Genomic DNA, 26,447 nt, shown 5'->3' with positions numbered 1-26,447 from the left:
TTGTGGAGTACGGGCTTAGTTGCTCCGTGGCATGCGGGATCTTCCCAGACCAGGGATCGAACCTGTGTCCCCTGCATTGGCAGGCAGATTCTTAACCACTGCACCACCAGGGAAGTCCCCATGTTGCATTAGGTGCCCTTCTTTCTGTTGTGTGGATCCACACATCCATCTGGTGTTGCATTCTACCAAAAGAAGTCCTTTAACAGTTTTTGCAGTATAGATCTGCTGGTAATGAATTTGTTGATTTCTGTTTCAGGCTCTTTAATGCCTGGAAAAGTCTTTATTTTGCCTTTCTTCTGAAAGATATTTTCATGTCTCTTCTCAGAAAATTATCCCTCACAACAAGAAATAGAAACAGGAAATCCATCTTTCATAATTCCAAAAGATCTTTGTATCCTTGGACCACAACATATGAAAATAGAAAGCAGGTGGTAGAATGATCACTGTGACGATGATGCTGAGAGCACATGTGTATAATGTTTATCATGTCAGGTACTGGTATCTAGCAGAGGCCCAGCAGCATATTCAAATTAGGTTAATTCAAAGAAGCTTTAAAAAGGGACTTCATACAAAGTTGTGGGCAGGGTGTAGAGGCAAGGCAATATACTGGGGCTAGTGACAGTGGGGCTGTTACCATCCTAGGATGGAGGGGCTACTGGAACTCAGAGAGAACTCCTTGAGAGGAACTGTGACTTCATGTCAAGAGAGGTAGCCAGCCCAAGGCAATTCTTCGAGAGAGTCAGGAGAATAAATACTCCAACCTCACTCTTTTCCCTCTCTCTGATATCATGCAAGGACTCCCCGTTGGTCAAATAAAACCAGAAGCTACAAGCAAGAGTTCATTGATGAAGTACATACATACCACAGGCACATAAAACGATGGATCAGGACAGAGAGGCAATTTGGAGAGGTAAGCGAAAATATACAATCACATAAGTTACTATTATCCCCAGATAAATGAACAATGCAAGAAGAAAAATGCAACAAAACTATGATACTCTGAGTTTAGCAAAGATAATGCCTTCACTAAATAATAACAGGAAATGGATAACTAATGAGAACCTGCTGTATAAAAAAATAAATAAAATAAAATTAAAAAAAAAAAAAGAACCAGGATGCTCTAAGAAAAGGAACAATGATAGAAAAAGTTTAGCAATAAAAATCTTTACCTCCAATTAATAGAAGGGTTAGAAGATAAAAGTGAAGAAATTTCCATGAGAACTATTAGGAAATAAAAAGTAGGAATAAATAGATAAGAATATATGAAAACCAATCCAGGAGGGAAGAGACAAAATCCAGGAGGTTCAACATCACTCTCTCTGAAGTTCCTGAAAGAGAAAACAGAAAATTGTGGAAAGGAATATGCCAATGAAAAAATACAAGAAAATACTCCAGATTCTCTGGATTGAGAAGGCCTCTCCACCCTACCCCCCAAATATGCAGAGAATGAGTGAAAAAGATTCCCAGCCAAGGCCATACTTTCAAGAAATTTCATAACACCATGTGCAAATATAAAAGTGACTATTAAATAGCAAAAATGAAAACTGCTAGCTCTTAATAGTTTTCAGAGAGATTTCACATACAACATCTTACTTTTTAAATGGCCTGAGCGTTTACAGTATCCCCATTTCATAGACATGGGATGAACAGAACATCAAGGATGACATGTTTCAAAATTCTACAGACGAGATAACACAGTTCTTTAATATTTAGGTGTGTTTGTGTGTGAACATGTATGTGTAAGTGGACAAGTTATTTAGAATGCATGTCCAGTTTCCTGAACTAGATGATCAGCTCTCAAAGATACAGAGTGCCATTTCTAATTCCTTGCTAATCCTCCAGGTCAACTGATGAACTGCTTCCTCTGGGTAGATCTATGTAGCTGACTGAAGTGCAAACCAACCTGGAAGAAGGAAATAAGATGCAGTGAGCAGTGATTGTTTTGCCAACTTGTTTGCATAAGTATCCTCTAGGTACACTGAATACAGTCGCCTTTTCTCACTGTGTGTTCACGTGGGCAAGGTTTTAAATCTTAATGATCTTCAGATTCTGGTGAGTTTGGAGTTGTTATTCTATTCAAATTCCCAATACTGTAATTCCAGAATTCTGTCAATAAATGAGATAGCATGAAATAAATGAATCAACCACAGCAATGAGAGATGATGATCAGTGGCTTCTTCCACATGCCGATGGGAGCCAGGTGAGAGAAAATGTCCAAGTGAAACTGTGTGGTCAGATGCTCTCTTTGTTAAATCTCCAAGGAATCCTCAGGCTTCTGGAGAATTAGTTAAAGGTGGACATGGACAGAATGTAAATGGAAAGTTGAACAGCTTGTTCACCAACACGGTGGGTTGCAGTTTCCTGGAACCACAGGGACTTTGTTAAAACAGGACTGTAGCATTCTCAGCTGCTGTAGACCGTGCTAGGAATGGAAACGAAAGCAGTTGATGGTGGTGACCACTACCCAGAAGCCGAAACCACAAACTAATTTTGCACAAAATTGCTAGGTCTGGCTCTTTTCTTTGCTTATGACTTTCATTTAGAGGGCGAGGACTGCCTTTAGTTGTGTGTCAAATAACATCTTGAAAATAGACTCAAGAAAACCATTTAGCCCTCAGTCATTTGCACTAACCCACAAAATGTCAGTACAAATATCTTCTAATAGACTAGTAAGAGACACTCTCTAGTAACAAAGTCAATACAATCAAGGGAATAAAAAGTGGACAGAATATCCAAAGTAGAACTGGAGAAGGACAAGGAGGATAAAAAGGAGGGAGGAGTAAGAAAATGAGAAGGAGTGAGTTTTCATTTGGGAAAAATTTTGGACTTACTTTTATTTATGTGAATATCTTGACTAATCTGAAAATTAACAGTATGTTAAACAAAATGGTGACAACTTATTATAAAGATAAGATTAACTACCAGCCTTACTGGGCCAACATGCTACTGAGAATTGGCTACCAACTACTTAAAACTGTAGAGCCTTTTCATCTAAAACTATTCTTTGGGGGAATAAAACTAGCCATTTTAATTAAAAAAAAAAAAGTGGACTGAAATTCCAGGAAGAATTTCAAAGTGAAATTTGCCTTCTATTATTTGGCCCCAAGGTCATCAATAGTCACCTATACTAACAGTGAGATTCAACATTTATTTTCTATAACAATTATGACATCCCTTGACACAGTACAGATTCAAGATATAGTTATTAAAAATGAATAAATGAATAAGTGAGTCAAAGCAATCTTGAGAAAGAAAAACAGAGCTGGAGGAATCAGCCTCCCTGACTTCATACTATACTACAAACCTACAGTCATCAAAACAGTATGGTACTGGCACAAAATCAGAAATATAGATCAATGGAACAGGATAGAAAGCCCAGAAATAAACTCACACACCTATGGTCAATAAATGTTCAACAAAGGAGGCAAGACTAGACAATGGAGAAAAGACAGTCTCTTAAATAAGTGGTGTTGGGAACACTGGACAGCTACATGTAAGAAAAATGAAATTAGAACATTCTTTAACACCATACACAAAAATAAACTCAAAATGGATTAAAGACCTAAAGGTAAGACCGGACACTATAAAACCCTTAGAGGAAAACATAGGCAGAACACTCTTTAACATAAATCGCAGCAATATCTTTTTCAATCCACCTCTTAGAGTAATGGATATTAAAACAAAAATAAACAAATGGGACCTAATTAAACTCAAAAGCTTTTGCGCAGTAAAGGAAAACATAAACAAAACAAAAAGACAACCTACAGAATGGGAGAAAATATTTGCAAATGATGTGACTGACAAGAGATTAATCTCCAAAATTTACAAACAGCTTATGCAGCTCAATATCAAAAAAACGAACAACTCAATCAAAATATGGGCAGAAGACCTAAATAGACATTTTTCCAAAGAAGACATACAGATGGCCAACAGGCACATGAAAAGATGCTCCACATCACTAATTATTAGAGAAATCCAAATCAAACTACAATGAGGTATCACCTTACATCACTCAGAATGGCTATCATCAAAAAAACTACAAACAGTAAGTGCTGGAGAGGGTGTGGAGAAAAGCAAACCCTCCTACACTGTTGGTGGGAATGTATATTGGTACAGCCCCTATGGAGAACTGTATTAGTTCCTTAAGAAACTAAAAATAGAACTACTATATGATCCAGCAATCCCACTCCTGGGCATATATTTGGAGAAAAACACGGCTCGCAAGGATACATGCATCCCAACGTTCGTTACCGTACTGTTTACAATAGCCAAGACATGGAAGCAACCTAAATGTCCATTGACAGACAAATGGATAAAGAAGATGTGGTACATATATATATACAATGGAATATTACTCAGCCATTAAAAAGAATGAAATAATGCCATTTGCAGCAACATGGATGGACCTAGAGATTATCATACTAAGTGAATAAAGTCAGACAAAGACAAATATATGATATGCAAAATCTTAAAAAAAGATGATACAAATGAATTTGTTTAAAAAACAGAAGCAAACTCACAGACTTAGAGAACGAACTTATGGTTACCAGGGGCGAAGAGGTGGCGGGAGGGACAGATTGGGAGTTTGGGATTGACATATACACACTGCTATATTTAAAATAGATAACCAACAAGCACCTACTGTATAGCACAGGGAACTCCATTCAATATTCTGTAATAACCTAAATGGGAAAAGACTTTGAAAAAGAATAGATACATGTATATGTATAACCAAGTCACTTTGCTGTACACTGGGAACTAATACAACATTGTTAATCAACTATAGTCCAATATAAAATTAGAAATTAGAAAAAAAGAAAAAAAGTGAATAGAGAATCCTTGAAAAAGCAGATCTTAGAAATATGAGTTCTGCAAGAGCTTTGATAGATCAAATCGTAGCATTTATATCAACCTATACCCTATCTTAATGTGTGTACTTGGGTACAAGCAAAAATTTCGGTAAGAACCTCCCAGTAAGATCACTGAAATTTGATGTTTGTAGGGCAAATACTATATACAAAGAAGACGACATTTTAATGTAATTTATTTGAAATGCTTCCAGAGAAGTTTAAGGCCATTATACAAAAACATTCATTTCATGAAAACATTCATTGACTTTCTTCCCATAGGCCAGCCCTTGACAGACCTCTTTTCTCAACACGCTGGCCAAAGTGGCCAATGGCTCCTGCAAAGAATGATTCATTCTTTTCCCCACCATCAAACAACTTTTCTCGGCTTTTCTCTGCTTCTGTCTGCAGCAGATTCATTCAGTCGCTAAATCAATAACAACTTGAGTTGTTTTAAATAAACTTGTAATAGAAAAAAAGGTTCACTGTGTTTAAAATCTATAAATACAGAAATATGTTTTACAGGGTAAAATGGACCACAACATTTTGTTTTGAAAAATAAGTACTATAGCTTGTTTTTATATTGATGAATCTTGTCACACAGCTTCTTTGAATGCACATGATAGACGTACATAATAAAATGACAACATAGTATTTACTGCTTTCCTTTGTGTAAACTTGAAAGACAGATTTAAAAAAAAAAGAAAAGAAAACTTTTTTGGCAATAATTTAGAATCATTACTACTAGTGCTGGTGTGGGTACAATTTTGCACAAGTCATTTTTAATATTTACACTCGCAGGGAGATTTTCTGTGTATTAACTTTTTTTAAAGGTCTGCAACTCACCCTGCATTGTAAATCAAGTCTGGCAGAGGTTTATTAGTTTGGATAACTGATCCTAATTAATGATAGAGTTAATTAAGTCGGCCTCTGGAGAATGTAATTATGATTCTGATCCAGCGCAGAGCCAGAGATGGCAAATGATGACCCAAAAGTGGGGCAGGGAAACCCAAGGCTCTGGCCTTTCCCAGACGGACATTGGACCTTACTTTTCTCTTTTAATGCTTCCCACATAAGGTCACAATGGAGCACTTCTTCCAAATTCTTTTTCTCACGTTTCCGTAAACAGAGTCACTGACTGAGCCGCAGTCCCTTTTCCTCATCTCTTCATTCATGCTCTAAAACACGAGTAGGCCTAAGCACATGAAACAAAGAGAAGATGGGTCTTTTTGCTATCCTGCCAGGTTTTCCCAGGCCCTTTGAGTTATATTATGATATTTTAGGCTAGAAATGGCTCTTTAAGGCCAGCCAGCATCCATGGCAGAGACCTCCTGATGCAATGCACATTTCAGTTCAAGATTCAGAGCTGACAGCGGTTTTTGCGTTGATCCTTTTAAGGTCAGACTCTTATTTCATGTCCTAATAGATTACTGCATCAAATTTGTACTGGATGAAATTGCAAGGTCAAGACAGTGCTTCTTCCTTTGCAAAATTAAACCTTCAGAATCCCCAGGGATGTTTTCATGCTTTTTGGTTGGATGACATTGAACCAATTTAACTTGAAACGTTGATCTTTCCCGTTTCTCCTTCAAATGCCATCATGATACACAAGTAACTTCCTCATGTCCTGTTTTCAAGGCCCTTTAAATTTCACGCCTTCAGCTACCCTGTCAAAGAGCCAGAAAAGCACTAGAGAAACAATGGAAGGACCCTTTAATCTACATGAAACAGTAGTTTAGAGATTGTTTTCTTTCTGTCCTTTAAAATCCAGCAGGACAAGTGAAAGTAACTTGTTCAAGTACTTCTCCATCCATCCAGACACTTGTGAAATACAATACAGGGTAACAGTTGCCACAGATTCCAGCTGACACAGACTGGCAGTTACAGTACTAGGGACAAAAAAGTACAGACAGGACTGGGCCAACACAGTCACAAAAGTATTAAAAAGTGCTTCTCCAAACCGTTCCATGTGTGGAATGCAAATACTGTACAGGTAAGACACAGGGCTACTTCCAGGAAGTACATGCTTCTGTCAGACGTTGCTTTCAACATGCCTGCTATCCCCACAGGAAGAGCCTGTCTGTTCCATGCGTTCACAGTCAAGGCTGACCTCACTTGTGTCCATGCTACAATCCGATTCACTGTCCGATTGGTCCATCTGCTCAAGTTTTGTTTCTCCCTGTGGCTCCCTGCTCCCGGTGGTGGGATCTAGGAATGGTCCCTCGGAGTCAAGGACCCCAGCCTGCCCCGCAGCACACAGGACTGTTTCTTTGGCTTGACGAATACAGTTGAGCCACTGCTGTTTGTTGAAGGTGTCATTGGCTTGTAATGAGTGGGTCTGACTTTGGGATCCATTTTTGAAACTTACTCTGAAGAAGTTTTTAACTAGAAATGAAAAACACATGAAAAAAAAGGTCAATGGACAGGTATTTCCTCAGGCCAAAGATTACACATGTGGTGACACTAACCCCCAGTACCCACGACAGAGATCACTAATTGATTACTAAATGTGCCCTACTGATCTAGGAATGGCTCAGCTCCACCCTGCGGCCTCCATCAATCAACAGGTGTTGACACAGGTCTGGCACTCAGTTGCTCTCGGAAGCTAGCAAATCAGTACGGAACAACTATGTCTTGTGTTTCAGGGGACCCCAGAGTACTGGGTACCAAACCTGGCTGCATATCAAAATCCCCCAAGAGCATGTTAAAAGTACAGATCCTGGGGTCCTACCCTTAGAGATTCAGATTCAGTAGGTCTGATGTGGGCCTGGGAATCTGTAATTTCAACTGCCCCAAGCTAGAGCTTTTTCAAGTTTAAAAAGCTCTTTGTAACATCAAACAGGCCCAAGACCCTCCACATGACAGTACTTGTACATTTAGTATCTGATGATTGAGAAGATATGTAAAGACTCTTATAAGTTTGGTTTCATTTTAAAATGAAATTGACATTTTAATAATAACTGCAACAGGAGCTCTGTGCATTTATTTTTTAAAATTATTTATTTATTTATATTCTTTTGGCTGTGCCACGTGGCTTATGGGATCTTAATTCCCTGACCAGATACTGAACCCAGGCCTTTGGCAGTGAAAGTGTGGAGTTCTAACCACTGAACCGCCAGAGAATTCCTGGAGCTATGTGCATTTAAAAAATGGTAGTGCACAATATGGAAGACATTTGATTTAGTTTAATAACAACATTAACTGTCATTTAATGGGTCCCGTGTGCCACATGCATGTGGTTCACAGAAGTGTCTGTGCTCAGTCAGTCCCCGTGCACGATCCCTGTAGCCAACAGACTGGCTTCAGATAAATTCAGGCTCCAGTCTTTGCTGTGGCGCAAATGCCTTAACTCCCCTACGTCTCAGTTTCTTTATTTGTAAAATGGGAAAAACAAAGAGAATCTACCTTAGATGGTTATTATGAGGGATAAATATAATAATACATGTAAGTGCTTATACAATGCCTGGCACATAGTCAGTACTTGAGAAATGTAAGTACTACTACTACTACTAGTACTACCACTAGGGCAGAGGGACTGGTGAGTAGGTAAGAGGCAGTATACGTGAATTACTTTGACAATATGATGTCAATGTTAACCTAAGAGGCTCAAATGTTACTTGCTCAAAGAAAACCTCCCTGACCATTTCATCTTAAACATACCTCCTATTGCTATCCCTCTCTATTCCCTTACTGGGTTTTAGTTTTCTTAAGGTACCTGGATTATTTATTTGCTTCTCAAATAACCTCTACCTCCTCCATCACAATGTAAGTTCCACAGGGCTTCCAAGGAATTGAATTGTTTGGTTCCCTAGTGTATATCAGTGCCTGGCACAGTGCTTGACACATAGGAGACACTAGATAGACGCTGCTATCTAAGCTTCTTTTGGTTAATTCCTTTGTTTATTAAGTCTCAAGTTAGAGAAGCCCATTAGAGTAATTACAGATAAACCCTCAGCCCAGTTGATCATAGTTATGTCTCTTTAGAGACAAGTCTGCCAGCTTAACTACAAAAACCCAACGTTATACAACTGTAATCACATAGGGACCATCTGGCCTTAAGAATGCTTTTATCCAGTGGAAGGAGTCGAGTAAGGGAGCTTAAGGGGCACCAGTTATATGCAGACAGGTTAACTTGTAGTGTCTTACTTAATCCTTATAACAATCTTGTGAAGTAGGTATGCATGCATCCCCACTTTGCAGATGGGAAACTAAGGCTCAAAGAGGTTGAGTAAGGTTACACAACCAGTGAGTGATGAAAGAAAACTGGAATGCAGTTTGACTTCAAGGCCATAGCTCTTCTCTTTTCACCAGGCAGCCATTCCCTCCAAACCACCACGACCAAAGACGTTCAACAGGTCAAAATGGACAGCCATCCATACTTCTCTCATTGTTGCTGAATGCCCCACGCAGGGAGCCGCCCAGCCTCACTTCTCCATCCTGCAGATCTTCCAACAGGAGGTCCTTCACGGGGATGGGCTGCCGGTACAACTGGTAGCAGAGCTGCTCGTTGTGGGTGACAGCCCGAGTGATCACAAGTACTTCTTGGAACAGGAAAACGTGTAGTTTCTGGAAGAAAAGAATCCACAGGATTCCCCTAAGCAATAATCTAATGAGTAGTTGATAAGTGGACCTCTGTGGATAAGAGGTCCCTAGGTACCAGGTTCACACTGGCCTATGAACTTCTAGGCTCAAATCTACCTCTGGGAGAACAGGAGTTGGGGGTTGGACACATTTCCAGATGCATCCATTGCCTTTCCTATGGGAGCGCCTCTCTAGGGCCCCACTGAAGAAGGCCTTTCTGCCTACAGACACCTGCAGCCAGGTCTGCCAGCTGCAGTGGCGTTCTTCACACTGCAATTCACAACCTGTGCAGACACATACAGCCTTATAGGAACATTTAAAAAAAAAAAAAAGGAGAGAGAGAAACCCCATAGAATGAAGAGGCTAATGAAGGAAAATAAGTTAGTGCTCTCGGGGCTTTGGTTTATTGTATCCAATACAATTCTAAGAGATCACAATGAGTAACAGTCCATAAAGGACGAGACTGAAATATCAGAGCCTAATATTAACGTTTGCTTCTCAAACCCATAAAACACTTGTTCCTTCAACCACTGAGCTGATTATCAGCTTCATCCAGGCATCCCAGCTCGGAACACTGCCCATTCCCGAGGAAACCAGAGCATGCTGCTGTAGCCACAAAGAAAGACAATCAAACAAGTTGTCCTTCTCGGTTAAGTTCATAAGAACCTCGGTTCTCTGAAGAGGTTGTGCTTAAAAGGCTGATGATTGATGTGTGTGTTGTTGGCAAAAAAAGAATCTCAAAAATAAAGGCTTGTCTCAAACCACATTATAAAAGCAATTTTGCCGAGTGGAGCTGGGGTAAATTGGCTCCATTCAACTCTAAGTGCCAGACTCTTCCCGCAGCTTGGAAATGCTTAGGAGGTGAAGAGAGACGATCCATGACTTTGCAGCTAGATTCTGGTTTTCCAGTGGCAATATTTGGCAATGTCAGCCTTAGGGTCTCAAAGAGGAGACCAGAAGAGTAGGGCTGAAAATTCACATTAGAATCTTGATCTGGGGTCGAGGAAGCATATTCAGCATTATCAGACAGTTTTAGATTTGGAAGAAAAGATACTTGCGGATCATCTACCTGCACCCTGCCACAGACGGATGGATGGACAGACAGACACACACATACATACATACACACCAAAAACCGCAGAAACTGAAGCTCAACTAAATGTTGGCTTGTGGACACACAAATGATGACGGTTCTGTATTGGTGTGTGTTTGCGGTGGGGGCAGGTTTGAAGACCGAAAAACAGAGTAAAGCACAAAATAACCAAGTTAAGGGCTTTTTTTTGGTGTGGGTGGTGGGGATGGCAGAAGAGAATATTAAGACTTTTCTTTTGGGGGTTAGGGAGGGGAGGGGTTAGTCACTGTTTTACATACTAAAAATAATCAGAGATTTTCACACTGTTTCTACTTCTACCACTCTTTCTTTTTGTTTTTTTTTGGGGGGGGGAAGTAAGGATTTATTAAGAACATCAAGCTCCAGGGCATTTTTTTTTTTTTTTACCATATACCTTTAAAAATGTTTTTTATCCCCAGAAAAATCCTTATCATTTAAAACCAGATATTCAAATTATATGGCTAACATTTTTAGCTAATCAACTCTTCAGCGCTGATTCTAGAAAACAACCTTCAATGGATCTTTGAATAACGGAGATCAGCCCCTGATACGAGTAGTGTAGTTAGTCACACCTTTAACGTTCAAGCCGCAAGTTGTGACGTTTGAAAGAGGCGAGGTCTACGGTCCTGCATTATCAGAATTTGTCGTATTTTCAGTGCTACTGGGTTGCACGTTATCTGCGAGGTTGTGTGCATGCTCAAGAAATAAATCAGTACACTTAATTCCTTAGTCAGCAATTTAATTTTTGCTTCCAACAGTTCATTCTCTTCCTTGAGCTGACTCTGCAGCGTATCCTGCGCGTTCTGCTTGGTTTTCAATGGGCTCTTTTTCACCGCCATGTTGTTCCTCTCTCTGCGCTGACGATACTCGTCACTGCTGCGATCCATGGGCAAACTCTTTTTGCTCTGCTTGCCTGGAGGCACAGCTTTGCCTCCGCCCCCAGGGCCAGTGGGCACCAGCTGAGGAACCTGCTATAAGCCGCTGGCATGAGCCCGAGTATGGATGACACTTATTCCGTTCACGCCCGGGTACTGTTCTGCTGTGATACCTTGCTCATTTGGGCACGCTCCCTTGTTAACACAGAACAAGTAGAAATGAGGACAAGGTGATCAATGGTTTGATCTGCTAAGAAATCTTCATATGTACCTGCGCCTCCAGCCCGCCCCTCCCCAAGTGGCCTCCATTCCCAGCGGTCCTGCACGGCGTGGCCTGACCCGACCCAGGCCTCGCGGTCCGCCAGTCCTACTTCTACCACTCTTCTAGACAAGGTAGGCACTTTGAACTCAGATTGTCTGGGCAACTTTAAAAAATATCCCTGGCTTCCCTGGTGGCGCAGTGGTTGAGAGTCCACCTGCCGATGCAGGGGACACGGGTTCGTGCCCTGGTCCGGGAAGATCCCACATGCCGCAGAGCGTTTGGGCCCGTGAGCCATGGCCGCTGAGCCTGCGCGTCTGGAGCCTGTGCTCCGCAACGGGAGAGGCCACAACAGTGAGAGGCCCGCATACCGCAAAAAAAAAAAAAATCCCTTATTTGTGAATGTTCACTGAGAATTCCTCCTCTTAGTCGCAGCTCCTTCCTGCCCTCAAACTGTTGAGATTCTTTTCCTGACTCAGGACTTTATTCATAATGACTTTTTTTCTGCTCCGTGGCATGTGGGATCTTTCCGGACTGGGGCATGAACCTGTGTCCCCTGCATCGGCAGGCGGACACTCAACCACTGCGCCACCAGGGAAGCCCCATAATGACTTTTACAATTCTACTGGGGACAAACAAACAAACAAAAATAAATCCCCTCACCCCAACTAAAATCTTTGTTCTCAAAAATCTATCTGCCTGAAACATGAAGTAGATAGAGTTCATCCTTAATGCCCTGGGCACATCCAGCAAGAGGGTCTCAGTCCCTGACTGATGGACAGAAACAGAACAGGCCCTCATTCTGTGGGGTGATGCATCTTCCTATTTCCCACAGGGCTTCTGAGAAAGAATGTTCAAGGAGCCAGAGCAACAGCCATTAGAAGTCTACCAGTGCTTTTCAGATATCAGCAAAAAGCAGAATGCAGCTGTCTGGCAATCAGTAACTCCCTAGTCAAACAGAAACACTTCTTCAAGCAGCAGCCTGTGACAGGTCTCAAAATCTTTGTTGCAACATCAGCTGCTTAGATCTACAGCAGCACTGATAATGGGTGCTGTGACATGTCCTCAGTGATTTCAAATAACATTTCCAAGCCTGTCCATAAATGCCACTTTACAGTCCAGGTCAGAAGGGCGTCCCCTGAATCATCAAAGCTTATTAAGAGTTTTCAATCTAGTTTTGGCTTTCATTCTACGGGTTGGCTAGATACTGAAGATGAAACACAAAAGAAGTGGAGACTGTCTTTCTCAATGCTGAATTTTAAATATATATTATATATGATAAAGTTTATATATTACATAAAATACATGTTATATATAAAATTATATATATATTATATATTAGCATTAATTTCTACTGCTATATATAAAAATAGCCTGGTGAGTTGAATTTTTAAAAAAATAAATTTATTTATTATTTTTTATTTTAGGGTGTATTTGGTCTTCATAGCTGTGCGTGGGCTTTCTCTAGTTGTGGGGAGCAGGGGCTACTCTTCGTTGCGGTGCGCGAGCTTCTCATTGCGGTGACTTCTCTTGTTGCAGAGCACGGGCTCTAGGCACGTGGGCTTTAGTAGTTGTGGCACGTGGGCTCAGTAGTTGTGGTTCGCGGGCTCTAGAGCACAAGCTCAGTAGTTGTGGCGCGTGGGCTTAGTTGCTCCATGGCATGTGGGATCTTCCCGGACCAGGGCACCAACCCGTGTCCCCTGCATTGGCAGGTGGATTCTTAACCACTGTGCCACCAGGGAAGTCCCTGAGTTGAATGAATTTTGAACTCTCATGTAATTTAATCCATTTTTCCTTCATGTAAGCATTTATTCACCCACTCATTCACTCACGTATTCACCTAACATTATTAAGTGCCTTAGTATGTGCCAGGTCCCAAGATGGTGCTAGGGATTGACAAGGCACAGTCTCCACCCTAAAAGAGCGGGGTAAAATGGAAGATATTGACAGATAGATGGAGAATTACAACCCACTGTAGTAAGCCCTCCAGGGGAGATTTGTACAAGTTGCTATGATAGGAGAAGAGAAACAATTTCAATACTTGCTGAGGAATAAAAGCCAGGAAATGGAATATCTACAGGTCAGAGCTAGATATACAGCTGATGGGAGGGTAGATTATTATTAAAAAAACCCCAAAAAACTGGTCTCAAAATGTCAGTCTGATATCAAAGTGGGAGGAGATGGTAACTGTTTTGCATTTGGTTTTTTGTTTTTTTTTTATTTATTTATTTATTTATTTTTGGCTGTGTTGGGTCTTTGTTGCTGCACACAGGCTTTTCTCTAGTTGCGGCGAGCAGGGGCTGCTTTTTGTTGTGGTGCGCAGGCTTCTCACTGCGGTGGCTTCTCTTGTGGAGCACAGGCTCCAGGTGCGCGGGCTTCAGTAGTTGTGGCATGCGGGATCAGTAGTTGTGGTTCAAGGGCTCTAGAGCGCAGGCTCAGTAGTTGTGGCACACGGGCTTAGTTGCTCCACGGCATGTGGGATCTTCCTGGACCAGGGCTCGAACCTGTGTCCCCCTGCATTGGCAGGTGGATTCTTAACCACTGCACCACCAGGGAAGCCGTGTATTTGTTTTCAAAGGTCATGACCGAACAAAAGAAAAAGCTGGCAACTCCATGTTGGTTTCCAAAATTTTTCTGAATATATACTGGTCATGAAATTTAAGATATATATATATAAAATAAAATATAAAAATATATTTAAAAACTATATGATCCTATGATATAAAAGACACTGGGAAAGCAACCTTTGTCTAAAAAATGTGACCCTGGTTAGGGAAGGCATAGTAACAGGAGGCTCAGTATCAAGTGGATTAAGCATTTGGGGAGGCCCAGGATGAGATTACTGAAGGAGAGTAACTACTCACCACACCCCGGTTGTTCTTCAGTTCGCCATGACAACACAGCACCTTTGAGCTGTCAATCAGGGAGTCTTTCTGGCCTTCCTCCAAGTAAAGAAGTCGCTCTTTATAATAACGGCATTCAGATTCTCCAGTCTTGGTGTTGATTTCTGCCACGATTCCCTGAATGATGTTTATCTGTGAAAACAAAAAGAAAGTATGGGGAAAGTCAGCAAACCATTCACACCAACAAGGCCCAGGTACTCAGCCTAGAAAGTCACTAAGATACACTTGGATCTAATTCTGAGATCATGTTATCTAAGTTGCTGCTTTGGGAAAAGGGAAAAATAAATAAATGCTTTTAATATACTGTATCTATCCACCCAAACACCATCTATACATGTACACATATAAATACATACAATATATATTCATTTGTATACACACACATATTTGTATTATATATAAAACTAATGTTGATGCATAATTTTATATGAGTGAAAGAGATATGAGGTATTGATTTCAATGTGCAGGACTTAATAATCACTAAGCTCTATATTGCACATTTCTTAAAACATGCTCACAATGTTGAAAATGTAGGCATTCAAAAAATGTGGCCAAGGAGAGGAAAAGTAGAATGTAAGAGTCTAGAAAAGGGATTGGGTGGTCCTTGGGGATTTGAAACCCAGTTTCAAGGTCTCTCTATATGCACTTAATCTAACCTACAAACAATATTTGCAAATTGGGTGTGAATAAATGGTTTGAATATCTTTTTAGTGACAAAACATAAATGATTTATGAAAGACAGAGAACTAGGAATGGAAACAAAGGACACTAGGAGTAAGAATGGGGACAATTTGTCTATATACACTCAGGCCCATACCTACAGCACACGTGAGTAAATTAGGGGTAGAGGGATTTCAAAGCAATGGTGGATGCATTATTGTTTTTGTTTTTTTGCTTCTTTTGGCCAGGCCGCTCGGCTTGTGGGATTTTAGTTCCCTGACCAGGGACTGAACCCAGGTCCTCTGAAAGTGAGGAGTCCTAACCACTGGACCACCAGGGAATTCCCTGCATTATTGTTAAATTCAAAATGAAGCAAAACACAACAACAAGAGTACAACACTGAGACATGTTCAGTAAGCATTTATTCCAATGTAGTGTTGTTCTATAACATGAACAGTACATCTAAAAGTTAGAAAATTCTAGAAAACAAAGGAGCAAGAAATTAGTTGAGTAAAAACTCAGTGACACCAATCCAAGGCAAAGTAATGACTTCTTCACCAGAATCCTCTGTCCCCTAATAGTGAAAAGACCAACAGTCCCATCTTTCTTGTGCTGGTATTAACGGAAAAGAACGTAACAGATGAGAAATGTCAGTAAGGCCTCTTCTTGGTCACATTTACTTAATGGAAAAACAAACCAGTCTCTGAAAAGCAAGGTTTTAAAAGAGGCTTTTACTTAGTGAAAAGCTACCAGACTTTGTGTTCAAGTGGTAGTGAATTCTAAGATTGTTAAATGATCATTTTTCACTTGCTTTCTGCCCAAAGCAACTGGATAAAAAATTCTACCCAGAAAAAAAGAAAAAAAAAAAAAAACACGGGGCTTCCCTGGTGGCGCAGTAGTTGAGAGTCCGCCTGCCGATGCAGGGGACAGGGGTTCGTGCCCTGGTCCGGGAGGATCCCACATGCCGTGGAGCGGCTGGGCCCATAGGCCATGGCCACTGAGCCTGCGCGTCTAGAGCCTGTGCTCCACAACGGGAGAGGCCGCAACAGTGAGAGGCCCGTGTACTGCAAAAAAAAAAAACCCCCAAAACAAAAAAAACCCTTCTACCCAGTTATAACCTTGGCATTTCCATGCAAGTTTGGTAGAAGATCTTACAGCTTTGAGCTGAGGTCTGGTGACTGCATCCTATGGACGGAGGCATAATCTCTACACCTTTGTAGCTACTAAGAGTTTCAAAGATCATTTATTTACTCTTTTCTCTATTTCCTGAATTTGGATGGTAGCACTACTTTGATAATTTAAAAAAAAACATTACTTTAAAAAATACAGGCTTTTTATGTCATAAAATAATTTTTTTGGTCTTTGATGTCAACCTAATGTTTAATATAAGTCCTGTGAAATTAATCTGAGTTTCACTAACACACAACAAGTAATAAATGGAACACTTTGGTGTACAAAATTTCTGTTTCTTTTTTACCCCTTTTGGTTTTCAAAGATGACTAATTATTTATTGTTACTTTCAAAAACAAACAAACTGGGCTTCCCTGGTGGCGCAGCAGTTGGGATTCCGCTTGCCGATGCAGGGGACACAAGTTCGTGCCCTGGTCCGGGAAGATCCCATATCCGCGGAGTGGCTGGGCCCGTGGGCCATGGCCACTGAGCCTGCGCGTCCGGAGCCTGTGCTCCGCGACGGGAGAGGCCGCAGCAGTGAGAGGCCCACGTACCCCAAAAAACAAAAAAAAAAAAACAAAAAAAAAACAAACAAGAAATTTCACAAAATATTCTAAAGCTATGACTCATCCTTCAAATTAATTCAATTAATGCTTGTTGAGCATCTGTTCAGTGTCAGACTAGGTGGTGTCATTCAAAGAAATGAGACAGGGTCGCTGCCCTCAAGAAGCTTAAAATATATGGGAGGTATCTGAGCAATTGTTTTATGTCTACCTTATCTTTCTACTTTACTACCTTTTTAATATGTAGTGAAATCCATACTTTTTCCTTGTTTTTAATAATTAAAAAATTTTTTTTCATTTATTTTTTTGGCTGTGTTGGGTTTCGTTGCTGCGTGTGGACTTTCTCTAGTTGCCGCGAGCAGGGGCTACTCTTTGTTGCGGTGCATGGGCTTCTCATTGCGGTGGCTTCTCTTGTTGCAGAACACGGGCTCTAGAGCATACAGGCTTCAGTAGATGCGGTGCATGGGCTCAGTAGTTGCGGCACACAGGCTCTAGAGCGCAGGCTCGGTAGTTGTGGTGCACGGGCTTAGTTGCTCCCAAGGCATGTGGGATCTTCCTGGAACAGGGATCAAATGCGTGTCCCCTGCATTGGCAGGTAGATTCTTAACCACTGAGCCACCAGGGAAGTCTCTCCTTGCTTTTAAAGACCTTTGTGGGGCTTCCCATGTACCTAGAGCCCGTGCTCCGCAACAAGACAAGCCACCATGAGAAGCCCGCACACCACAATGTACATAGTCCCTGCTCGCCGCAACTAGAGAAAGCACACGTATAGCAATGAAGACCCAACGCAGCCAAAAAACAACAACAACAACAACAAAAAACACCTTTGCATTAATTGCTGTGGTTCATCTTATCTGCTATTACTAGGTGTACCCGGGCAGCTGGAATTAATCAGTACTTGAGTCAATTTTCTGAATTTCCTGCAAGTATCCAGGAAACCAGAAGGAACATGTACTATAAGCATAAAGATATGTCCATTTCCTAATTTAACTCAGGAACTGAACAGCAGGCATTTCACGTGAAGATTAATAAACTCAAAAGCCACAGTGGCTCCTTAGGCAGCTATGACTACTCTCAAATGCTGCTTTTCTCTCAGGTGTTTGAAAAAATAAAAAGAGACAAAAGAATGGAAACAATTGTTGTTATTCCATATTCTATGTCTATATTTATCATAGTAACTCAGGGTTTGCTTTCATTTACTGAAAATATTATTTTGTATTTATACTGACCTGTATACCATGAACTAATCCACCTGCATACCATGTCTAATCTCTCTGCACTGCTTCTTGAGAGGAATTTAATTTGCAGAATTGCAGAGAGGAATAAAGTTACATATAGCAGATTGCCAATAGCAAACAGTCATGGTAGTTGTGCATTTAAATTAAATTTATTGTTGCATCTCTCATTTGGGTTCAAACTGAAGGGCAGGGGCTGGTAAAGGAACATGATAAAAGATACCCATAACAGAACAGGGATTAAACCCACACATGCTGGAATCGTCATCCTCAAAGTAGAATCTGAAGGTCCTGTCTGTCTAGTCCCTTGTGCAGTAATATCATCACTTGTCGGCTCCCGATATGGACCAAGAATAGCAGCCTTCACTGCTGTTGCATCAAAAGCAGGACTATTCTTCTCATTGATTCCAGTGATTTTTTTTTTAAGGAATTGGAACAGTGGCAGGCAGAGGGAAGAGATGGTCTGCAGGATCATTTTCTGGCTGAAACAATCCTTAGAATTTAAAACATTAAACAACCAGATCTGGAATATATGAATATCCAAAGTTCTATTTTAAGATGTTCTCTTTGGGGGGAAATTTCTATCAACACTCCAAAACACTATTAAGAAATTCTCATACAGATGTGGTAGTTTACCCACTACATTAAAAGCAAGACCTTTCTTTAGATCTAATCATAAGACTGAACGCTTGGTGCAGAAGCAATTTACTTAAGAGTTCCTTGATTTTTCCCTTTTCATAGGTAGAAAATTTATTCAGGGCACATATAAGTCAAGCTACACTGGTACTGTGGGTTTTATGGTTATCAAACATTCACAATGCACTCAGGAGTACAGGGCTAAATATTTCTGTTCATCTAGGGTAATGCCACAGGGATTTTGAAAAGAAGGGGGAAAAACTGCTGTGCCTATATAGTGTAAATGGGCATTTAGAAGGCTTGCTTTGCAGACATTTTCAAATGCAGGTATACTATGCTTCACACATAAATCTGCCTGAATAACTAGGTGCAGACTCAACTTTCTAAAATGGCATCACAATTTATGCACGAGGGAAACTGGTGCATCCTTTCATATTGCAAACAATCATATTCTTATCTGTTTTTAAATTTAAACTTTAGCTCACTGGGTGTTTTTTTAAAACAAAGCATTATTCTTTCATGCTGCATATTAAAGAGAAGAAATCTTTACCGTAAAATTCAGAGCAGGCTTGTTTGCTTCAAAAAAGTAATTATTTAGACTACTTTGAGCTCCCTGTTGTTCTCATTTCTACAGACCACACACTTGCTGGGATGAAATATGGAGAGGAAGCAATGCTATTCCCAGTAATGAAAACAGACATGATGAAGTGAGATGGGCTTCATCCCTGGTGTCTGCATCCCCCATCATGCTGGACTGGTACGCTAGTTGGTATGTTGGGCCTGCCAGACACATCAAACACCTCTTGAATCAGAAGAGGGTCTTTCCTTATTCTTCTCTATCCCCACACGGACAACTGGCCCAGCTCTGTACCAGTGAGCCCCCTCCACAAAGTCTAGTGGCTAGACAGCTCTCTGCAATTCCAAAGGCAACAGGGGCTTAAAGAAGTAGCCAGGCTTTCAGCTCCACAGGATCATAAAGAAGTGGAAAAGTTGTAAGATTTGCAGTCTACACTGACAAGGTTCAGATATCAACTCCATTACTTGCTGGCCCTGGACTTGGGTGAGTTATTTAGCGCCCCCAAGCCTGATCTGGAAAAGGAAAATGGCCCTAACATGAACAGGTACCTCACAGGTTATTATGAGGATTAAATGAGATACATAACCCATAAGGCAATTACATAAAGTTGATTTACTAGATGTTCACTCTACATGGCAGCAGGTGTTACTATTATTATTGCTGTTGTTGTTACTACTTACTATTAAGTAAGTTAAGTCTTTCTCTGGGAAGAGATAGGCAGTTTGCTCCACAGGCTCAAGGCTTCTGATTTTCTAATCACCTTTGCATATCACCTTCTGTTATTGTCCCAGATCCAGGCAGGGAATGAGCTCTTTGAACTGGTCTCTTAGCCTCCATACCCACTGCTGACTCCCTAAGCAGGTTGCCAAGACCGCACATCTGGACCACCGCAGCATCCTCCCAGCTTGCTTCCCTGTCCCTAGTCTCCTCTGTCCCCTGTCCTACAGATGAAGAGTAACATGTCCAAGATTACACAGCTGGTCAGTGATGGAGCTGGGATTTGAACGTTGAATCTAAGCTACTTAAAAAACAAAAGCACAACAAAGGAAAAATATCTCAAATTGATATTTAAAACCCCCTATAACCAATGTGAACCACCACCCTCTGCCCCTTCTCCTGCTGCTTTCTGAGTATCGTCAACCCCAGGCAGACTGATCCATGGCATTCCCTGGCATGACCTGTCCTGTCCTTTCTTCACACCTTTGCCCAGGCCATTTGCTCCTTGGGCCTGTCATCTCCTGTGCCCTGCCCTGCAGAACACCACAATCAGAACTGAGCTCTCTGGGCAGAATGCTCACAGTTCACCATAGTCTCACAATATGGACCCCATTTTTCCTGGTCTTCTATTGCTGCTACGGAAGAATCCGTATTTCCCAAACCACCCAGCCCCATACTCAGTACAGTTGCTGGGGAGTAGGTTTGACTAGTTTGCATGTTTCAATCTGGGGCCAAGGAGAGCTGGGTCTTAAATGGGTGTTGACTTCACAAATGGGCTTTGGTAAAAGGTAAAAGGCAACTCTCATTTGCTAACTAAACAAAGCTATTCAATTTAAAATCTCCACAGAGATCTTAACCCTCACAATCAGCAACTGTAACAAACAGATTATAGAGTCACCTATATAGAATCAAGAAATTTTAGAATTAAAGGGACTTTAGAGTGCATTTCATGTAAATACTGCACTTTATAGATTATGAATAGTGCTGATTTGCAAAATCAAAACATGGTTAATGTCAGAGCCAAGCCTGGAACCCAAGATTCCTGAGTCCTGGTACCCAGGAACCCTTCATCTTCTAGCCATTGGGGAAAACAATAAGGGTAGACAGAAAGAAACAAACTCACAGCTTCTTCCAGGTGCTGCTGATCCGGATTATCATTTGGTGTGTGCCTCAAGATTTCTCGAAGAAGCAGAGGGTATTTCACCAGACGGCTCCTTGGAATATCAAGGAAATTCCAGAGATCTAGTTTGCGGCTAAAGGGGGATTCTAAACATCGCTGTAGGAAATCTTGGACTCGGTGATCTTGTTTTTTGTGGTCCAGCAGAGCTTTGGCAGCTACTTGATTGCTGCAGTAGCTGTCGTAGGAGCTGAGACAAGGCAGCTAAGAAAGGAACATTAAAAGAGGGTTGGAGCATTAAAATAATTGTGTTCTGAAGCTACATGCTAACATCACTCATTGGGACTGAACAAAACCTAACTGGTCTCCAAGCCTGGCCAACATTCCTTTATCTAGATGGCTGGAGGAGACAGAAATGGAATCTTTAAAAAGGCAGGCAATGGATAGTTCTTTAAGCTCCTGCTTGCTTGCACAAAGTTATTTTCTTAGTGGCATGTTTACTTTCTTGATTGTTAATACCTCAATAATTTGTTTGCATTTCTGCCAATCTAAGCTAGACACAAAAGAACTGGAATTACTGTATATGCACACAATTCAGAATTTTCCTAAACTGGAATTATTGCATATGCAAACAGAATTGTCCTAAACTTTCAAAAGTATCTGGTGAGAGGAAAGTCTCCTACATTTTTTAAAATACAGGTTCTTTTAGAATTATTAATAAGAAACTAATCTAAAAGACTTTGTGGCTCAAAAAGAAAGGAGTCAGACTCCACAGCCTAGCCCTTTGCATGGCCCAGTGCAAGCACCTCTACATCAGTTTTAAGGTACCTGATTCCAAGGTGGACCAAATATAAAGAACTCCAAGAAGTTAAAGCAAAAGTATAATTACTAAAAAATTAGATGCAGAAAGCACTTAGAAACATCTTTTAAATTAGTTCTGACAGGCCAGAATGATTCTTGGCTACACCTAATGGTTAACATCACAATTCCATGCAAAGAACAATTTAAGCTTAAAAACTTTGGAATACTTCAAGTCCACTATTTTCCTTCCAGAGAAATACTACTTTCCCTGACATGTCCCATCAGTCACATGGTGCAAACAAGGAGTCAGAGACTCAGTGAAAGCGCTGCTCATCTCCCTTTTCCACTCCTCCCTATGATAGCATCCCCGTGCACGGGTTGTCAGCTTCCAGAAAGTCACTGGAGGCAATAAAATGCAGCCAATGGCCCTGCTGTGTTTGCTTCTCTCCCTGGACTAGGAAGCCGCTTTTACCATAACACCTCCTCTGTGGAGGGATTCTTTGCAAGACAGTGGCAAGAGGGTCTTTCATTTCTGCATCCTTAGTACTGTGCAATGGGCCTACTGTACAATAAACATTCAAAGTTTGTATTCTGAATGAACAAATGAAAGAATGTTTAATGGATTACCAGATTAGGTAATATTTGATGGTTTGTGAACACAGCTTAAAAATAAGTTGTGGCAGCATCTGAACAATGGGTCAAAGTTTAACTATTCTGCTACTTCTTTTATACCTTTGTTTGAAATTATTTTCAGTGACTGAAACCAAACAAGATGCCATGAAAGTAATGTTTTAAAAGTTCACTGTTGGGCTTCCCTGGTGACGCAGTGGTTGGGAGTCCACCTGCCGATGCGGGGGACATGGGTTCGTGCCCCGATCTGGGAAGATCCCACATGCCGCGGAGCGGCTGGGCCCATGGGCCATGGCTGCTGAGCCTGCGTGTCCGGGGCCTGTGCTCCGCAACGGGAGAGGCCACAACAGTGAGAGGCCCACGTACCGCAAAAAAAAAAAAAAAAAAAAAAAAAAAAGTTCACTGTTGAGTTTAACATTCTTTGGAAATGCCTACCTTCTTTACATGTTATTAAAAACCTCTATTTGTGTTAAAAAGAATTACAGAAGTTCTTTTCTCAATGTTATATTTGAAAGTAATAATTGGTGCTTACACACACAGACACAGACACACACACACAAACACCCTGGATGTGTAATGTTTAAAAGTTCACTGTCGAATTTAACATTCCTTGGAAATGTCTACGTTCTTTACATGTTATTTAAAAAAACCCATCTATTTGTGTTAAAAAGAGCTACAGAAATTCTTTCCTAAATGTTGTATTTGAGAGTAATGATGATTGGTACTTACACACACACACACACACACACACACACACACACACACACACACACACTCTCTCTCTCTCTCTCTCTCCAGATGTGGCGCTGTGGCTTGTAATTTAGATCTTCAGAATTAATTAAAAAGAGACTCAGGCCCTCTTATTTTCATTTCCACTTCCTGGCTTTTTAAAAAGACCTGGAAATGCCCAATGTTTTCATTATGGAGAAACAAATCAGTAGTAACCATCAGATGTAAACTAGCAAGGAACCCCAACCACACGGGCCGCTTGCTGTCCAATGGGCCATTACCTTCTCTGATCCTGCCGCCTCTGCTGCCGTGGCAACCAAATCTGGCTCTGGTCCTGTGTTCACTGCTCACAGGGTGCTCATTTCCTGACCATAACCTGAAAAGCTATCTGGTTCAGCCCACTGGCTAGAAAAAGCCACAGGTGACCTTTAACTAGATAGGGAATGAAGAATATACACATCTTGGCTCCAAAATACGCTGTGATAACTCAGTAGTTAAGACAACAGACTCTGGAACCAGGGAGTATCATGTTCAAAGCCTAACTCAGACAGTTAATAGTCAGGTGACCCTTCAGAAGCCTCAGTTTCCCCACTTACAAAATGCACATACTAATGTCCTCTTTTAGTGAGATACTGCGATATGGCAGATAGAAAGTGTAACAAGAGCTTGGCTCCTGGTTAAGAATCGGTAAGTAATAGCTATTATTAATATTATTATTATTTAACCCTAGAATATTTTCATTGAAGAAACTGTGGTTGAGAGAAACAAAACTACTTGCTCAGCTGGAGACAAAACCAGTCTGAAATGTGTTTGGCCTCCCCACCACCCTCAAAAGCTCTGAACTATTCACCATCTCTTTAAGTAGACTATCAAGAATTTCTAAGGGAAACTCTCAGCCTTTTCTTTTTTTAAGAAATTCTTTCTATCTTCCTAACATGAAAAGTGATAGAGCAAATGTATTTTTTTGCTTCCGTGTACCCTGCCTCTCTCTTTGGAATGAAAATTTAATGAGAACCCAAATTAACATGAGAACTTGCTGCCTTGGAGACTTGATAAATTACCTCATTTCTGAAAAAAACATTAGCATGAAGATGTCACTTGGGAACTTGTTTCTTTATGAGAAGGGGAAGCTTATGAGAACAGGCCAACCTATGGTTACTGATCCTCAGTAATGAGGGTGGTTCCCTGAAAAAAACCCACCACTCTGTTTAAGGTCTTCAAAGTAACTGATTCATTCTAAGGTCAAAAGGACTGGCCAGGGCTATCTCACTTGGGAAACTCACTTGTTTAAAAGGGTTTTTTTTTTTTTTTTCACTTTTTTCCTTTGGGGGGAAAAAAAATCAATTTTTCATGGGTTGAATGGGCTCTGACTTTTCTCATTCAAAGTCCACTAAGATGTTTATTTTGTTCTGTTAAAAAGACCAGAACGCAAACAGATGTACCCCTTGGTTTACAATTCCCACTCACATGGACACATCTGCAGTTAAAAGAGGGAAAACATTTAACTGCTCAGGACCGTTTCTCATGAGGTCTGGTAACAGTGGGCCAGTTGTTTAATTTTACGCTACTCTTCAAGCTGCAAGTTCCCATTTGATGTGGGAAGTGTCCAGGTAGCAATGGACCGGCATGGTCAAACTTCTTTGGGGTATGTACAGAAAATGACTGCAAAATCTAACCCCATATCAAACTAATTTCCTAATGAAGTGCACTTATTTCAGAAAAAAAATTAGTAACAAGGCAAATGCGTTCATTTTTGCTTCTGGCATGAACTGACAATTTGTATATGACGTCTGAGGAAACCTTGTAGTTCTACATTGCCATCTTGTCAAAAACAGAGGGGTCATCATGTTATTCTGGAGTTGTGCCCTCACTCCCACCAAAGCAATCCACAGACTGAGGAAGTTTAAGAAAGATTGAGCCAGACTCTCTCTTCTCATTACACTTCCTCTGTCTCCAGCTAGCTAACTCTCTTTAGAGAAATTTATCTGTGGGCTAATGAAGTTAAGACATCTAACATGGCTCATAATAAAATCAAAGTCAAAAATGTAAGATGAATGATCTCTCCTGAAATATTAAGGCATGTTTTCTAAATTATTCATCTTACAACATTACTTGCCTTTCAGATACCCTTGGGATATTTTAACCGCAGTGCTAAAATTGACTCCTGAACTAACCTGGAGCAGGGGTGGAACACTCGAGGACTCACAGAAGGAAACAGAAATGCATAACAGGGAGTGGTGGGGACTGTGGCAAAATAGAGAGTGCATGCCTTGTCTAAAATAAATTACAACTGAACAACCACATTATGCACTCAATACACCACCAGTTCAGCCCCAGAACCATAAATTAGAACCCGTAACCTAAAGTCATAGGTGATTCCTTCAATTAGGAAAGGGTATGGGTTATATTGGGATAAAGATCAGCATAATAACCAGCTCTCCTAAGAAGTTACTTAGGATCAGATATATGCTAAACACTAACAACATTTATGAAATGACATTTGACCATAAGAGGTTTTTCGTGTAGCATGAATAAAAGCTTTCTTAGTGATGGACAGGAAGCTGTACATACATTTTTACTAGAATAAAAAATGTAATAATTATATTCATAATTGGCCTGATGTGAATATTAACTAGTTTTACTTTCTTTAATATGAAACTAGTAACAATTTCACGTGTGCCTTTACTTCTTTTATTGTACAAAGGCCATGTTATCTTTAAATGCAGTACATTTATAATAATAAAATTGTGTCCATGCTTTGAGGAGATAAAGGCTAAATGTAATGATAAATTTTACTAGAAATTTGCTATTTTAATTTTTTCTGATGTGAAACCAGTGTTTGCCAATAAAACAAGTCTCGCTAAAATGAAACTCCATCTACATTATTGAAATTTATCTTCAGTCAAGACCAGAGAACTTTTCTTACCCAGCCCACGAGGATGGGGCCAACGTGCTCAGTTGAGCCATCGGGCTTCCGTACATCTCGAAGCTGACTAAGGAGGTCTGGTAAAAAAACAAACAGAATGCTTATTTTGA

The 26,447-nt window shown here is 40.7% G+C and overlaps 1 protein-coding gene and 1 pseudogene across 2 annotated transcripts in view; both read right to left on the bottom strand.

Moving 5' to 3' along the window:
• Positions 1-6,879: 6,879 nt before the first annotated feature.
• The window catches only part of ARHGEF3 (Rho guanine nucleotide exchange factor 3), a 66,059-nt gene continuing 46,491 nt past the window's right edge, over positions 6,880-26,447 (bottom strand). For both annotated transcript variants that reach the window (XM_065884887.1, XM_065884888.1), the window contains exons 6-10: positions 26,338-26,414; positions 21,258-21,515; positions 14,538-14,708; positions 9,227-9,413; positions 6,880-7,232 (exon numbers count right to left, since the gene is read on the bottom strand). In XM_065884887.1, coding sequence (XP_065740959.1) covers positions 6,880-7,232; positions 9,227-9,413; positions 14,538-14,708; positions 21,258-21,515; positions 26,338-26,414 — 1,046 coding nt within the window. The remainder of the gene's footprint in view (positions 7,233-9,226; positions 9,414-14,537; positions 14,709-21,257; positions 21,516-26,337; positions 26,415-26,447) is intronic.
• Positions 11,158-11,596, bottom strand: LOC136128921 (CCAAT/enhancer-binding protein gamma-like; annotated as a pseudogene).

The sequence above is a fragment of the Phocoena phocoena genome, chromosome 10 (genome assembly GCF_963924675.1).
Source record: "Phocoena phocoena chromosome 10, mPhoPho1.1, whole genome shotgun sequence".
Classification (NCBI taxonomy): Eukaryota; Metazoa; Chordata; class Mammalia; order Artiodactyla; family Phocoenidae; genus Phocoena; species Phocoena phocoena.
Note: the sequence above shows the minus strand (reverse complement) of the source record. Positions and strands in the feature narration are given on the sequence as shown.